Source organism: Amblyomma americanum, chromosome 1, assembly GCF_052857255.1.
Source record: "Amblyomma americanum isolate KBUSLIRL-KWMA chromosome 1, ASM5285725v1, whole genome shotgun sequence".
In the NCBI taxonomy this organism is placed as follows: domain Eukaryota; kingdom Metazoa; phylum Arthropoda; class Arachnida; order Ixodida; family Ixodidae; genus Amblyomma; species Amblyomma americanum.
The window spans coordinates 186,056,595-186,072,294 of record NC_135497.1 but is presented as its reverse complement, the minus strand read 5'-3'; the positions used below and the strand labels follow the sequence as shown (position 1 = coordinate 186,072,294).

The 15,700-nt window shown below is 45.9% G+C and overlaps 1 protein-coding gene across 1 annotated transcript; it reads right to left on the bottom strand.

Annotated features, from left to right (window-relative positions):
- Positions 1-830: 830 nt before the first annotated feature.
- On the bottom strand, positions 831-14,510 carry LOC144115137 (tubulin beta-4 chain-like). Its single transcript, XM_077649315.1, has 7 exons — positions 14,398-14,510; positions 13,540-13,648; positions 11,949-12,059; positions 3,439-3,683; positions 3,090-3,289; positions 1,152-1,588; positions 831-1,003 (listed from the first exon to the last, which is right to left on the bottom strand). The coding sequence occupies exons 1-7, from the start codon at positions 14,452-14,454 to the stop codon at positions 831-833; spliced, it is 1,332 nt and encodes a 443-aa protein (XP_077505441.1). The 5' UTR covers positions 14,455-14,510.
- Positions 14,511-15,700: the final 1,190 nt, after the last annotated feature.

Genomic DNA, 15,700 nt, shown 5'->3' with positions numbered 1-15,700 from the left:
AACACGGACAATGTTCGTTGAGTATTAAGGGTTGAGGGCTCCTCACAGTGGCGAATCGCCAAAGCCTTTGACGACGAACCTTTTTGCGCTGCGTCCCGGGTTAGGGCTATGCCGCTCACAGAAGGACGAGATATGGGCCTTGTGGTTAGATCGCTACAGGTTCAGCAGCCCCGAGGAGCTAGACTATCGCTGAACAATGAATTGGTCAAGCAGCCTCAAATGCTACTTGATGTGATGTGGGCGTCTTCTCAACGTGTTTTCCTTGCCTCAAGTAGAAGAGTCTCTAAAGGAAAGTGATTCGATCGTCCTAGTATTGACGAAGATCCCGTCACTGAAATTTTTGTTAAAAATCGTAAAAATATGAGACAAAAGATGGCTAGATAATATGCCAAATAACCTCAGTCAAGTAACACTGAGAATAAGCAAAATGTATTCTCCGTAGCGATGTTCTAAAAACCGGCTCTTGTCATATCAGTTTCGACAGCACAGAGAATTTGCCACATCATCAGACAGGAAGTATCCGAGACCAATAATAGCTCATCAAAACTAGTTTTCCTTGATCACCTTGCGTTCGCTCTAAAAGCGGTTCGATGAGAAGATTTTAACAGATTTTAGAGTTTCGTCAAAATGCCGAAAACGGCGGTCACACTGCTATTTACAGATGTGCGCACATTGCAATACAGTAAGGTTTAGCTGCTTTGCGTGACCATCCTTGTGACGCAGTCCGGGCCTACGACATACTAAAGTGCACAAGCACCTGGCTCAAAAAGAAGGATCCACGACAAACAAACTTTATTGTAAACCGAAAGAAAAAAAGCACTGCACACAAACTAGGCCTCTGCCGGGGTGTCCTCGAATTCCCCCTCGTCCTCATCTGAGGCCTCCTGGTACTGTTGGTATTCTGACACCAGTTCGTTCAAGTTGGACTCTGCCTCGGTGAACTCAAACTCGTCCATGCCCTCTCCGGTGTACCAGTGCAGAAAGGCCTTGCGGCGGAACATAGCTGCAAAAAATAATATATCAAGCAGGTGGGGTCACACTCCTAGAACTGTCCCCGAAAATGCGCTGTTCCAGAAAATCGACAGCAATGGGTACCTACAATGAAAGCATGTGCTTTTAAGAAGCACTTTCAAATCAAACACGATGGTCACCTGTAAACTGCTCGGAGATCCGCCTGAAAAGCTCTTGAATGGCTGTGCTGTTCCCAATGAAAGTAGCAGACATCTTCAGACCTCGAGGCGGTATGTCACAGACAGCTGTCTTTACGTTGTCCGGGATCCATTCAACGAAGTGACTCGACTGCTTGTTCTGGATGTTGAGCATCTGGTCATCGACTTCCCGCATGCTCATTCGGCCTCTGAAGACTGCAGCAACTGTCAGGTAACGACCGTGGCGGGGGTCGCAAGCAGCCATCATGTTTTTGACATCGAACATTTGTTGCGTCAGCTCCGGCACAGTCAGAGCCCGGTACTGCTGGCAGCCGCGGGACGTGAGTGGAGCAAAGCCAGTCATGAAGAAGTGGAGGCGAGGGAAGGGCACCATGTTAACGGCCAGCTTGCGAAGATCAGCATTCAGCTGCCCAGGAAATCTGTGAGGAATGGGACGGTGCTTGATTAGAAGCCCGCTTAATCCACAAGGGGAGAGAGAATTTACAGAGGTATGTTGTGCGCTCTTGTTTGGGAGCAGTGAGAACAAGATTGTGGTAAGATTATGGAGCAGCTACAATGGTCAGTGGAGGCATCTTGTAGAATGTCGCAATTGTTGCCGCTGTTCATTCAAAGCTTTTGAATATCGGGTCATCAAATTTGAAATTCAGTTCTCTTCACGCCAGTGCAGACAACGAAGCCCAATGAAAGAACGAACTCATGGAAATTTCAGAAGTGACATAGTTTACACTTTGCCAGTCTGTTCTAGAGAACATTGAAACTGCATGCCTGTTATTTGCCTCAGCCAAATTACAACGGCGGCGAAACAAACCAGCTCCAGTAAGATAACAAGATTTCTTCTGTTGCTGTTTCGATTCATTGGCAAAGTCACAAAAAATAAAAATGGATTCTTCACATGGTCACTGCTTCGTATCCAAATCCGAATGTTATACAAATTACTACATTAGGAGAACATCGATGGGTATTAACTTCACCGGTCTGCCGGTTGTCGTGGCACTTTAAAATTATGTGATCGTTCTCCAGGCCCTAAAACACCATCCCCCAACAATGGCAACAAGTATTCCATACTGACTGCTCAGCAGGCTTATGTGGTACTCTGCTCCCTACTTCCTCAGAAAGTGCCACTATTTATCGAAGAAAAACTTCCATACCAAAACGTGGGAATTTGTATTCCCTTTTCCCGCAGAGAAAACGGGGATAACTGATTTCACTGTACGTGAGGCTTTATATGGAGGTCCTGTACGCTAGGATTAAGGAGCTGAACGAGATAAATGTGCGCTTTATAAAGGAGAAACATTTCAAAAAGCATTCTCCACTGACACACACCTAAATTATTTCCAAGAGATTTGAGATGTTTGCTTTTTGAACAGAGTAGTTTTTCATCATTTACAGCGCGAGGCCTTAATTTACCTTTTCGCCTCATGAGTTTCTGAGGTACAGTGGTTAAACACGGACATTTTATTCCCAATGTGTGCAATCGCATGCCGTAGATTAGGAGCCGCTCCATTATTCCCGACGGCAGCCGCCTTCTCGTTATTGCTGCCGTTGCCAAATTCACTTTCCTTGAAGTGCTTTTCAAAGCTTCCTTGAGCAGCTGCATGGCTGGCTATAGCAGGTGCGGTGTTTGTTAGTTTTTGTGCGGACGGTGAGGGTGCTTTTATTTGCTTTCTTGCTCGTCATTGTATTTTCTGAAAATATTGCCACCATATGCACTTTATACATGGAGATTAGCTGTAGTGTATTACTCTAAACATTTTGTAAAAGACCTTGGCGACCGCAATCTTTGCAGTGGTTGTTCCATAATGAACCGATCACTACCGTCGGAACTAACAATTCGGCGGATGGTGTCGACCTCTTTGGGCTCTTTATGAACATGCATGAGGTCCTTAAGTGACCCCTTGAATGAAGCTGCGAAATACTTACCTCAGGCATGTGGTCACACCCGACATCGTTGCAGAAACCAAGTGGTTAAGGTCTCCGTAGGTGGGAGTCGTGAGCTTAAGCGTCCGGAAGCAGATGTCGTAGAGTGCTTCGTTGTCGATGCAGTAGGTCTCGTCGGTGTTCTCCACAAGCTGATGCACTGACAAAGTAGCATTGTAGGGCTCGACGACAGTGTCCGAAACCTAGAGGTAGCCGCAGGAAGAGAATGAGAACTTTGTGCATAACGACTAATCAAAATTCAAGGAAGACGCCTTATTAAGCAAGGCCAAAATGTCATGATTGATTTGCTTCAAAGATGCTGAAATTGGGTCATGCAGATAATGTCACACACCTTTGGCGAGGGCACTACACTGTAGGTGTTCATGATGCGATCGGGGTACTCTTCACGGATCTTCGAGATGAGCAGTGTGCCCATGCCAGATCCAGTACCACCGCCCAGGGAGTGGGTCAGCTGGAATCCCTGCAGACAGTCACAGGATTCCACTTCCTTGCGCACAACGTCGAGCACCGAGTCCACCAGTTCAGCACCCTCGGTGTAGTGGCCCTTGGCCCAATTGTTGCCAGCGCCACTCTGACCTGAAGGGGCGGGTTGTGAAAGGCGTATACTTGCACAAACTGTATCCAGAAGAAAATCAGTACTGGAATATGCAATAAAGGAAAGCCACTCAGAGACAGAGATCTCCACCGAGGCACTCCTTGTAAAAATAGAGGGTGATGGCTGCGTTGTGAGTAGACGCACGACCTGGACAACATTATCATTCGTCATCATTTGCAAAACGCGGCACCTACAAAGCCATAACCTTCATCGCCTTCTCGGAGTGGCGGAGATCTCGGAAGGTTATTTTGAAATAAGAGATGCTTTTCGGGATTTGATAAAAGAAATTAATGTTGTCGCACGAAGGGGTAGCATATCTGTAGGGGACCACGAGATTCCGATTCGCATCTGTCTAGGGTCAGATTTGAAATTTTTGCTTGTTGTTCATTGTCTGCAGTCTGCTGCATCACACTATCCTTGTCCATTTTGTCGAGCAAACCCACAGACAAGGTGCTCAGTTCTGACAAGTAACAGGAGCTTTAATGAGCCTCCTTTGATCCGCACTCTTGAGAACATGAAAGCTGATTGCTGCGCAGAGGCGAACGGGATGGAAAACGTGCCATTGTTTAACTTCGACTCTGATTTAATAATTCCTGATGTATTGCACATGAAGTTAAGAATAGTTAACCGCCTTGTAGATGGATTGCTTTCAGAAGCAGAAGACAGAGATTACCGTGAAAAAGTCCGCAACCCACGTTGTATGACCATGCACGTTCAGGACATCGTTGACGCCATAAATAACTGTGGGATTAAATTTCACGTCTGGGAAACGAATGAAGGAAACAAGAGAAAAACATTCACGTCGGTATCGGGGGGCGATTGTGAGCGCCTGCTAAAGGCTTTGCCTGAAAAACTGGCCGGGAAATTGCACCCTCAGACAGAGGAAAAAACTTTGCTCCTTTGGAAGCTTATGCGGAAAATTTTTTACCACCTGGAAAATGATGTTGAAGGTCGCAGCATAGAAAGAGAAACCTCAGAATTCTTTCACACGTTCTTAGAATTAGGAGCCCAAGGTTGCAAAGCCTATGGTGGCGATAGAGTTACGCCGTACATTCATATTCTCGCGCACCACGCTTCCGCAAAGCAAGAAAGGTTCAAGTGCCTTGGTCGAATTTCAAGGCGCAGGGTTAGAGGAAAAAAACGACGTGCTAAAGCATCTACACTATGGGAAGTCTAACATGTGGAATGCAGCCGCTGACGCTCTCAAGCTGGCGAAAAGCCTTGAAGTGAGTGAGAATATCAGACTAAGCCGTGCATATAAAAAGCGGGACCAAGAGTATTGGTTTGAGGGACTTATTCAAGAGACACGGGCGAAGAGGCTACGCTGTGCAGATGAAAAAGTGAGCGAAGGAAACTGCATGTCTACAAAATGTGGACGACATGGATGCAGGAGAATTGCGCACGGAGCTTCGGAGTCAAATCAATAGAAAAACTTCGCAACCTTGTAAGGAAAGAAAGAGAAAAGCAATGATTGTAGCCATAGGAGGAGATAACAGTTATGTGGTGAGATGTGCCTTTTAATTTTGCTTGTTTCCTCCTATATTTATAGTGCTGTGTTGTACCTCTAGTTTAGAAAGTGAATCACTGCTTGAAGATGAAGAGTACTGTTCCTGATGCCTTATGTAACCTGCTTCTAAAGGAGTGTTCGGTGTGTACTAAAAATAGTGTATTTGTATTATGTGACTGTTTAACTGCCTTATATGCCCTGAGCAATTTTTGGGGCAATATAAATGTGATATGTGTGTTTTGTAAGTATTGCAGTTGTCACTTATAAAATGATATTTTGGCTTGTCTTTTGCGTAAGAAAATTCTTTTCTGTAAACAAACCATGGATAACCGATTTATAACGCAATCAGTACAGCTATAAAAATAATTGGGGGGGGGGGTGCTTTGAAAATGAACATGCACACACGCCTTTGAGTTCTGCGGGGCAGCAGGAAAAAAATTTGCAGCGAATTTAAGAAAACTGATTGGTCGTATCGGGCGTAGATCATATGATACTGGCATCAAGTGCACAATGCGCACAAACAGGCTCGAGAAAAGTGACGACTGCAATACTACGCACATTCAATGCCATCATTTATGTTCATTTGTATGTCCTTCTTTGCTGACTCATTTTGTTTGGCAACCGATTAAAAGTTTGCCTTGCTCTTTATTCTTTTCGCAAAGTATTGCTTCTTTTGTATGCCATGTTGCTGTGAAGTGTGCTTAGTTATATTCATATTCGTTACGTTTGGAGTGCATCGTTCTGGCTGTACATGTAACATGAACACAAGGTAATGACGCTATGTGATTCTGACTGTACACATTTTGTTTCCAAATGTTGTATAAAAAGTGTATAATAAAATATTTTATGTCGGAACTATAGCCCTTGTCCTTGCCTTTTTGCGGGGAAGTTATAACCCCTTCCGCACCAGCTATCAGGTAGTGTGACAAGTGCAAGTTTATTGACAGCGACGCCATGAAAATAACCTATTACATTTGCTCGATTTACTCCCCAAAGGTGCATAGGAGAAAAGAAATATAACCTCCAGTGCTTCGAATATTACTGTAAACGTAACAGATCACTTCCCATGAGTGTTATCGTTGCGAAGGCTTCCCCTTCATTCATGGTAATTTGCTGACATTGTGCTTTCCGCTACGTGCTATAATGACATCCCCGCCTGCTATAATGACATCCCCGCCTATTTGATAGTCTCATTAACTTTGTAACATAGAATGCAATTCGTGACTTATTTTATTGGTATCCATTCCTTTTTACCGTCTGGTTATTTTTGTTGCGCTCTACCTCTCTATTACAATTGTATTTGGTTTGATTTACCAAACGCTGCTGCTTCCAAAGTAAGCGAAAGTATTGTTCAGTGCAGTATAATTAGTTTTTCACCTGACCACAGAAATCAAAGCTGCTGCAGGCAGAGTAACCTGGGAACTGGGAAAAGCTACAATGAAATTATACAAATTAGTTCCTTACAGGCTATGAGGGACAGCGCACTGGAGCGCTTCGAACTAATTCGACCCCCCGGGGGTAAACAGCCGGAGCGTTGTTGCATTTCGCGTACGCTGAAAGGTGGGCATAGCGGCTGGGTCCTGAGCCGGCCTTACATCACCCGGCACCCTGTGCAAGACTTTGCCGCCCCCCCCCCCCCACCCGTTACCTCTCTCTTCGAATGTATTTGTGGGGGTGGTTCTCTTGATTTTCATTGGCCGTCCTAACGGGGGGCACTTCTAGTTTTCATTCTTTTAACAGTCTCAATGTAGTATTGGTACTGGCGTGGGCAGGACACTTAGTTGTTTTTTATTTTTCTTCCCCCTCTAATTTATACCCCTTGACCTCCTTTGATCTTGCGATTGGCGGTCAATTTTTTAGACGTTTTCATAGCATTTTGAAGAAGATGAATCTTAAAAGCATGCTGCTTGCGATAACGCAACTCATCTATTATACTGGGGAAAAAGAAAAATTTATTGCTTAAAATGATTACAGCCCAGCCTCAAAGGACAGATGCAAACGTTCTTGAAAGGAGGCTGTCAAGACAGTCGCTTCAGACGATTGATATGACATCGCGACTAACCCTTTTAATCCGTGTTTAACCCTCTTGCACATGGCGGCAACTTGCGATGTCACTCTGGGAGGTGCGGGAGAATTAAATGCGATATCATGACAATCGGCCGACGAAGCAGCGTAGCAGCGACTGGCAGCGTAGCGGCTGGCAGCGTTGCAAATTGCGACAGCCACAATATTTACCATTTATATATACCGTTATGAAATGCTTCCTTGATGACGTCCATGTAAAAGCGCTTTCTCGTAGCCCAGAAGTGGACACAATTAAATTCACCAATTTGTTTGCAAAAATGGAAAAAAGTTGGCGGTATCTTGCGGTATCTTTAAAAGCGAAGTTTCGTACCTCAAAAGCGAAGCCTCACTTTTTCAATTGTGTTACACAGGATGGATCCCGGCAATACATCATGCATGCATATTACAGAAGTCAGAATGAAAGAACAGCAAAAAAGTCGCCAATAGCTGCAGCAATAAAAGTATGAATAGTGATCATGCGTGAAATTTTTCATTCATACATTCATACTAATATATTTTCTATAGAAACGAGCACATTTATTAAAATTAGTTGACCAAAACAAAAGGTTCTGAACCCAGGTTAGAACTCTAAGTGCAAACTCGAGTCACCATATTCGGACAACGCTAGAGTCACTAATTTGAAAGCATTACAGGTGAACGTGACAGTAACAACCTGAACTTCTATATAGACGCTATTTGCTTCTAGACTCCATAATCTGTGTTCTGGCCGACAACAGCTGAACAGCTTCAGAATGTTTCTGAGTAAAGCTATATCAAATTTTCTTAAATAAGTATTGAAAGAATAAACGTAAACATTTATATCCGCGAATACTTTCTGATGTCGGCCGTTTGAATGCCGCTACGCTCTTTAAAAGTAACAAGAATAGCTACAATTCAGGCGAGCTAGCTCTCATACCCTAATATATTATGATCACATGCCCCAAAATAATTTTTTAAATAATAGCAAAGGGCTGAAAATTTGCAAAGTTGCTCCATGACAAGCATATATGAACAGCCGCGAATATTTTATGTAGCTGCGTTAAAGCATGGTCATCGTAACAACCTTCTTTATTTAAAGCTCCGGTCGAGACACTGGGTTCGAGCTCTGACATGTGTTCTTGTCTGCAAGGCAAAAGTCACCCGATAAAAAGATAAGCGTCGAAATGTACGCAACTTCAGCAGTATTTCTGTAGCGTAGCTCGGTGCCGGGCGCCATCTTTCATATTTTAGGCAATATCACGTTTCAATTATAAGGCCTCAGGAAGCTTCTTGATCAAAGCTATGCCAGATCGTTGCACACCATTTTAAACACCATATATTTGGGTACCTAAAACCGGGAAGCATTTTCGATATCTATTCGTGTTACGGTGCTATACAGTTTCAAAGTCTGTAAAAATGCCAAAACTTTGGCCCCCTTCGTAGGCAGCATCGTATAATATTCAAACGCGCTGGGAAGCTCGTGTATTAATAGCACAGGACAGAAACTTCGGCACATTCCTCAGCTAAGTGTATATTACACAAATCCCCGAAGCATTTCTGTAGGTGATTTTGTTCACGTTTTACGATTTTTTTTTGTACCTCTTCCCATTCAGTTACGCTCCCTGTCGCCGCCACTGCCGGTAGATGGCACAAGTAGTAGATGTCACAGAAAGCTGGGCATGAAAGAAAGCCATGCTCTGGGCGGAAAAAACAATACTTATGCTGCATGGTGGAGGTAGCGAGAAGAGAGATAAACAACGCTCAACAGAGTTGGAGTTAACAGCTTGCGGAAGTTCCCGATAATGCGACGGGTGAAAGAAGTTCAAAATATATGTTCACGTCTGCAAACGATTCAACAAGTCATGGCTCGCATTGTACTCGGCTACAGAACACAATCTACGGGACACAAGCGAGTCCCTACGTAAAGCGGGTGACAAATGACATGAACACAGGGGAGGGAGAACCGCCAGCTGTGCTCATATCCTGTGTTATATCTGTCTGCAATATTTTGTTTTATGCCGGATTGTCCCCGCAGACGGCCGCCTCCCTTCCTTGTGTAATGCGCTACCTATGCGTTTTGCTGAGTGATGTGGTGTTGTGTCAAAGGCGGATGGAATTGTTTGTAGCGAGAGCTACGCTAGGCTATAGCCAGCGGCCCATTTCGGGTAAGCGTGTCTAGTCACTACTGCGCATGAGCCACTAGTTGCACCGAGCCATAGGTATTCCGCCGCTACGTAGCGCCACACCTTTCCTTAAATTCGATTCTCAAGTTTTCTTTTTTCTTGTTTCCATCCCGTATTTATCCATTCGATCTAGTGTCCACCGAGACATATGAGACAGTTGCTGCTCCATTTCCGTTCCTCAAAACAAAAAAAAATGAGCCGCCGGCGCTCATTTGGTGCATTGGTGTTGTTGACAACGTAGAAGCCGCTCATTTTTACGAAAGGAAAGGCGCACAACTGGCTCCCTGGGTCATTGGACACCTCACTTTCGCTTTCATGTAACGTGGCGTTGGCATGCAACTGCAAAAAATTAATGTGGAGTAGCTCAGTTAATCTAGGGTATACAAAGCGAAAGGTGTCGGCGTTCACAGTGTTCTTGGCGTTGACAATGTTCTAGACGATGATGGAGTTGTATAAAGGAAGGGCGCATAACTGACTGCCTGGATATGCGGACGCCTCATTCGTGATTTGATGCACGTGGCAGTGGTGGGAGAGAGATGTGGCCTGAATGCAATAGCGCTGACAGCGTTGTGGCTGACATGCGGCACTGCAGCAATAGCTAGGCCGCTGCGTTCGTTTACTGATCAAGATCTCGCGATCAACCATTAACTGCGTGCCACCTCCCAGGGTGGCAGGGAGGGCGCGCTGCCTATCCAGTGTGGGGAACGCAATCAAAGCAGTCTTTTGCAGTTGGATACCAGCGCCACGTGCATGGAAGCGAGATTTAGGTCTCCGCTGACACACGGAGCCGGTTGTGCGCCGCGGTGGCTCAGCGGTTAGGGCGCTCGGCTACTGATCCGGAGTTCCCGGGTTCGAACCCGACCGCGGCGGCTGCATTTTTATGGTGGAGAAACGCTAAGGCGCCCGCGTCTTGTGCCATGTCAGTGCACGTGAAAGATCCCCAAGCGGTCGAAATTATTCCGGAGCCCTCCACTACGGCACCTCTTTCTTCTTTCACTCCCTCGTTTATCCCTTCCCTTACGACTCGGTTCAGGTGTCCAACGATATACGGGACAGATACTGCGCAATTTCCTTTCCCCAAAAACCAATTATTACGTTTATTATTACGTCTTTCCTTTCGTGAAAATGAACGGCCTTTTCAAAGTTGTCAACGCCAATAAACTATGAACACCGTCGGCTGACTAGTTTTGTTTGGTTTTTGAGGAAAGGAAATGACACAGTAACCGTCTCACATATCTCGGTGGACACCCGAGCCGTGCCGTAATGGAAGCGATAAAGAAGGGAGGGAAAGAAAAAAGAGAAAGCTGACAATTGAAAGTTGGATTTTGAGGAAAGGCGTGGCGCTGCGCAGCGGCGGACACCTGTGGCTCGATGCTACTATTGGCTCATGCTCAGTAGTGACTAGGGAGCGAGAAAGAGAGAATTATGCGCGGTGAGCCGCGCGTTTTGACGTTATGTGCATCCTCGGAGCACCGCCACGGCGATATCGCAAGTTTGCGGCCAGAAAAGCCTTCACTTTAAAACCCCATTTGATTGCCTTCCGCACTTTTGATATGCAGCACGTTCACCGTGCCTCTGTGGCTCGTTGCAGTTGATGATCGCGAGAGGTTGATCACCCAATGAACGCTGCGGCCTATTACTGCAGTGCCGCGTGTCTACAACGAAGTTATCAGTGCTAATGTATGCAGAGACCCGCCGCGATGACTCAGTGGTTAGAGCGCTCAGCTACTGCTCCGGAGTTCCCGGGTTCGAACACGACCGTGGCGGCTGCGTTTTTACTGAGGCAAAACGCTAAGGCGCCCGTAGGCTGTGCGATTTCAGTGCACGTTAAAGATCCCCAGGTGGTCGAAATTATTCCGGAGCCCTCCACTACGGCACCTCTTTCTTCCTTTCTTAACTCCCACCCTTATCCCTTCCCTTACAGCGCGGTTCAGGTGTCCAACGATATATTAGACAGATACTGCGCCATTTCCTTTCCCCAAAAACCAATTAATATTAATGTATGCAGCCCACATGTCTTCACCATCGTCACGTACCTCGAAGGGCGAGTGAAACGTCCACTGACCCGGGGAGCCAGTTTACGCACTACCTTAAGCGTCTAGAATGGTGTCCACGTTAATGAACACATTGAACGCCGACAGCTTTTGCCTTGTATATCATAGATTCCAATTCATTTTATTTTCGAAATGGCCCATGTGTTTCTTCTCTCGTAATATGCTCTTTTCATGGCGCACTACATTCTTGATGAACCACCAAGCTTGCGTCTCAATCTTGGCGGCCTAGGTTTCGCAAGGAACTGATGAGAATGTCCATAGATCAAACTCGAAGTAGTTGATTGCGTGGCTGTATTAAACTGACTGTTACTCGGACTGGATTATACTGAGCGAGGATTCGCTGTGCGTACAGGGATGTGGGTACAAATTAAGCCAGTTGTACGCTTTAAAGATTAGTCTATACTGTGCGCTCTTGTGGATGTGTTTATGTAGTAGGTTTTAAGCCGAGAAGCCCCTTACCGAACACAAAGTTATCCGGCCGGAAGAGTGGTCCAAACGGTCCCGAGCGGACGGCGTCCATGGTTCCCGGCTCCAAGTCAACCAGGATGGCCCGAGGCACGTATTTACCTCCTCAAACAAAAAACAAATATCACTTAGCGGCAACAAAGATACCGTGCAGTTATTTCAAGTACCTGCGTCACAACAAAGCCAGTTAAAGAAATGAAAATGGAGCGCGCCAACTGTAGGTGTCATAGCAAATAAAAGCGGCACTACTAGGTTCTTGCGCCACCTCCCGGCCTTTAAACAGCAGATCCAGTTATATTTAATAATAAAATATTTAAATATCTTACAGCAGAAAAACAGAAGGTGAAATGTTGATAGATAAATTGAGATGGATCAAAATGATGTCACTACATTAACGTCCTGTTGCGTCTCCTGTTTCGAATCTGTTTCGTATTACTAAACTTACGGTGTCCTATATGGGATTAACATTCCGAATACTGTACATGGGTTGTCATCAACGCAGTAGTGCCGGCCTCTGGATAAATTTGTACCACCTCGGGTTACTTTACGCGCAATAAGATCGCAGAACACACGGCTCTTTATGATCTCGCCTCCATAGAAATGCGTCCGCCAAATCATGGATGTCATGAGCGAGCCCCTTCCAAATGAAGCACAGCGGCGGTATTAGCCAACATAGAATTAAAAACTCCTTACAAACTCACTGTAGCAAAAGGAAACGTAGTAGAGGGGAGACGGACTATGTCCTCGTCAAACCTGACGAGGGAATTCAGAACCCGGGTTCGAACCCGACCGCGGCGGCTGCGTTTTTATGGAGGAAAAACGCTAAGGCGCCCGTGTGCTTTGCGATGTCAGAGCACGTTAAAGATCCCCAGGTGGTCGAAATTATTCTGGAGCACTCCACTACGGCACCTCTCTCTTCCTTTCTTCTTTCACTCCCACCTTTATGCCTTCCCTTGCGGCGCGGTTCAAGTGTCCGCCGATATATGAGACCGACACTGCGCCATTTCCTTCCCCCAATACCAATTATTATTATTATTATTATTATTATTATTATTATTATTATTATTATTATTATTATTATTATTATTATTATTATTATTAAAAACTCATTCGCGTTGTGAACATTCATTGCCTATGGAAAAAATGCTTTGGTCAAGAACCTTCAAGCTAATCCCTGCGGTACTTGTGGCAATGCAACCTGAAAAGCTGCTATGGCCTAACATAACATGCCGCAAGGAGAAGAGGTCACTAGACGTTGCACTTTGACCTAACTAGATTTGCGCGATCGGTTGTAGAATTTAAAGCTTGAAGAGCAAAGGCCTGCCGTTGAAGAAGCTCCATTGACATGCCAGATATCAGCTTAACAGCACAAACAGCGCTATTAAAACAGGACCGAGAATAAGAGACAACCATACACACAGCGTTCGGTTTTGTGTTTCGCTTGCAGCTTCTGTTGAAGTCATGTGCCAAACGGCCCGGCAAATTTCCGTAATGATTAGCAGTGCGAAACAGCCGCAAAGCAAGATCAACTCGACGGGGAAGCTTCAAAGTGAAATTATCAACCGAAATACAGCCAGACGCGTACCGGAGGCCTCATTGTAGTAGACATTGATGCGCTCCAACTGGAGGTCCGAATCGCCATGGTACGCCCCGCTTGGATCGATGCCATGCTCATCGGAAATCACCTCCCAAAACTGCAGACGGGAAAAGAATTCAGTAATCAGAGTGGCGTCACATCGCGCGGTGGCGGCAGTCAAAGCATATTTAGAGGATGTAATTCACAGCGAAAGCAACATAACTGCTACAGTTACACTTGTCAACTGGATTTTGTAGTCAACTCGTCAACTGCCATCGATTCTCACCTGCCATGTGTCTTGCTGATGGCGGAAACCCGGCAGGGCCTAAGATCACTTGAGGTCTTTGAATTGCATCAAACGCGAAAACTAGGTCGTGCGAAAAAAAATTCCGGCGAAGAATTTTCGCCGATCGCTTTGCGGCAGTCATTTGCCATAAAACTGTTCCATGTCACCTCTCCGCCAAGACCTATTGTCTCGAATTTTTTTACAACCGGGAATAAAGTCTGAGCTATATGTCATAAAACAACAACAATATCTCAACGCTCTCAAAGCGCGAGCAGTAATTAAAAGGTCAGAGCGAAAGGAGTTGTCAAGAACAAGAGATTCGATGAGCATTAGCTAGGGCTCAACATTGTCCAACGCAAAGAGGCCACAACTTAGAACGAAAGCGGTACGTCTGGTAAAAGCCGCGACTGCTTCACAGGCAATTGCTTTCGCCCGTATCCTGAAACGAGATTCTAGTACGTGGCGTTTAGGACGCAACGTAATCACCAACGTAAAACGCGCCGCGACCGGCACTGGGAGCGAATGGCAACCGCGATCCCCTGAGCCGTGAAATAACCCACGAGGTGGTAGAGGTGGCTTACCTTCGCCCCAATCTGGTTGCCACACTGGCCTGTCTGGATGTGGACTATCTCGCGCATGTTCGATGCCACTCCGAGACTCAGCTGTCAAGATGCCGACTGCCTGCCCGGGTCAAGGGTCCACGCATTTGTAGCCTTGCGCCGCATCAACGCTCACTTCTTCCTCAACTCTGTTCCTATGTGTACGCGTGTCGACTCAATAGCGCATAAAGTAGTGCCGCAGCCTGTTCCTGCCATAGTAAATGCGTTTCAGAGCTTATATATAAGACCTTCAGTTCACGTACAGGATGCCGTGTAAACGATATGCGCCGTACAACGCGAACTATTTTTCGTATCGCAAAGCTTCCGGCACAACGGGGTTCTCTCAACTGGCTGCAGGGGCAAACTCGGCCTCTTCTACTTTCTTTTCTCGGTGCTTGGAATTGGTTTCGCTCGAAAGAACTAACGTGCATTCTGCAGCATAATTTTTTCACTTTTCTAACCTTTCGATTTGTGCGCGTGCGGTCGGTTCTAAAGTTTGAATGTTACCGACCAATTGGAAAACTTTATTTCATCATCATTAGCAGCAGCAGCAGCCTGACTGTAGCCACAAGAGGTTAGAGACCTGAGTCCAGGGCCTCATTATCTGTTCCAATCGGGCTTGCCTGGTCGATCAGTCTGCGCTGGTCATCCTGGTTTGTGCTCTCGAAACAGTGGCTTCCCATTGGGAGGAAGGGGTTGGATGTGGGTATGGGAGGTTGGGTTGGGGGTTTGGGTGGGTCATTATCATCATCGCTGTCTTCAGCCCGACTACGCTCACTGCAGGTCAAAGGCTTCTCCCATGGCTCTCCAGTTATTCCTGTCCTTTGCCAGCTGCACCCACCTTATGCCTGCAAACCTCTTAATCTCATCCACCCACCTAACCTTCTGCCAAACGTTGCCAGGTTCAGATTGGGTGGCTATGTGCCAATATATTCCTGGTGAACAGCAAGCTATTAACACCGACAATTTGCGCAGAAATTGTTCATCCGGGCAGTGATTTTACTAGGTATAATGATCAATACTTTTGATGGATTATGGAATTCTTTAGTAAATGTGGATTCACAATACGGGCCTCTTGCCGTTCCTTGGTCCGGGTTGCGTTCTGCTTTCGGTGTGTTAGGTATGCACACTGCCCGCGGACAATTGTCTGATGTTGGTGAACGTAGCACGGCGACAGGCCGTGCGTATGCCTAATCCACTTACAGCCGCTTGCTCTGACCTCCAGCATCACAGGTGCTGATAACAGGATTAGACATGCGCATCACATTTCACTGTGCGGCGTTCA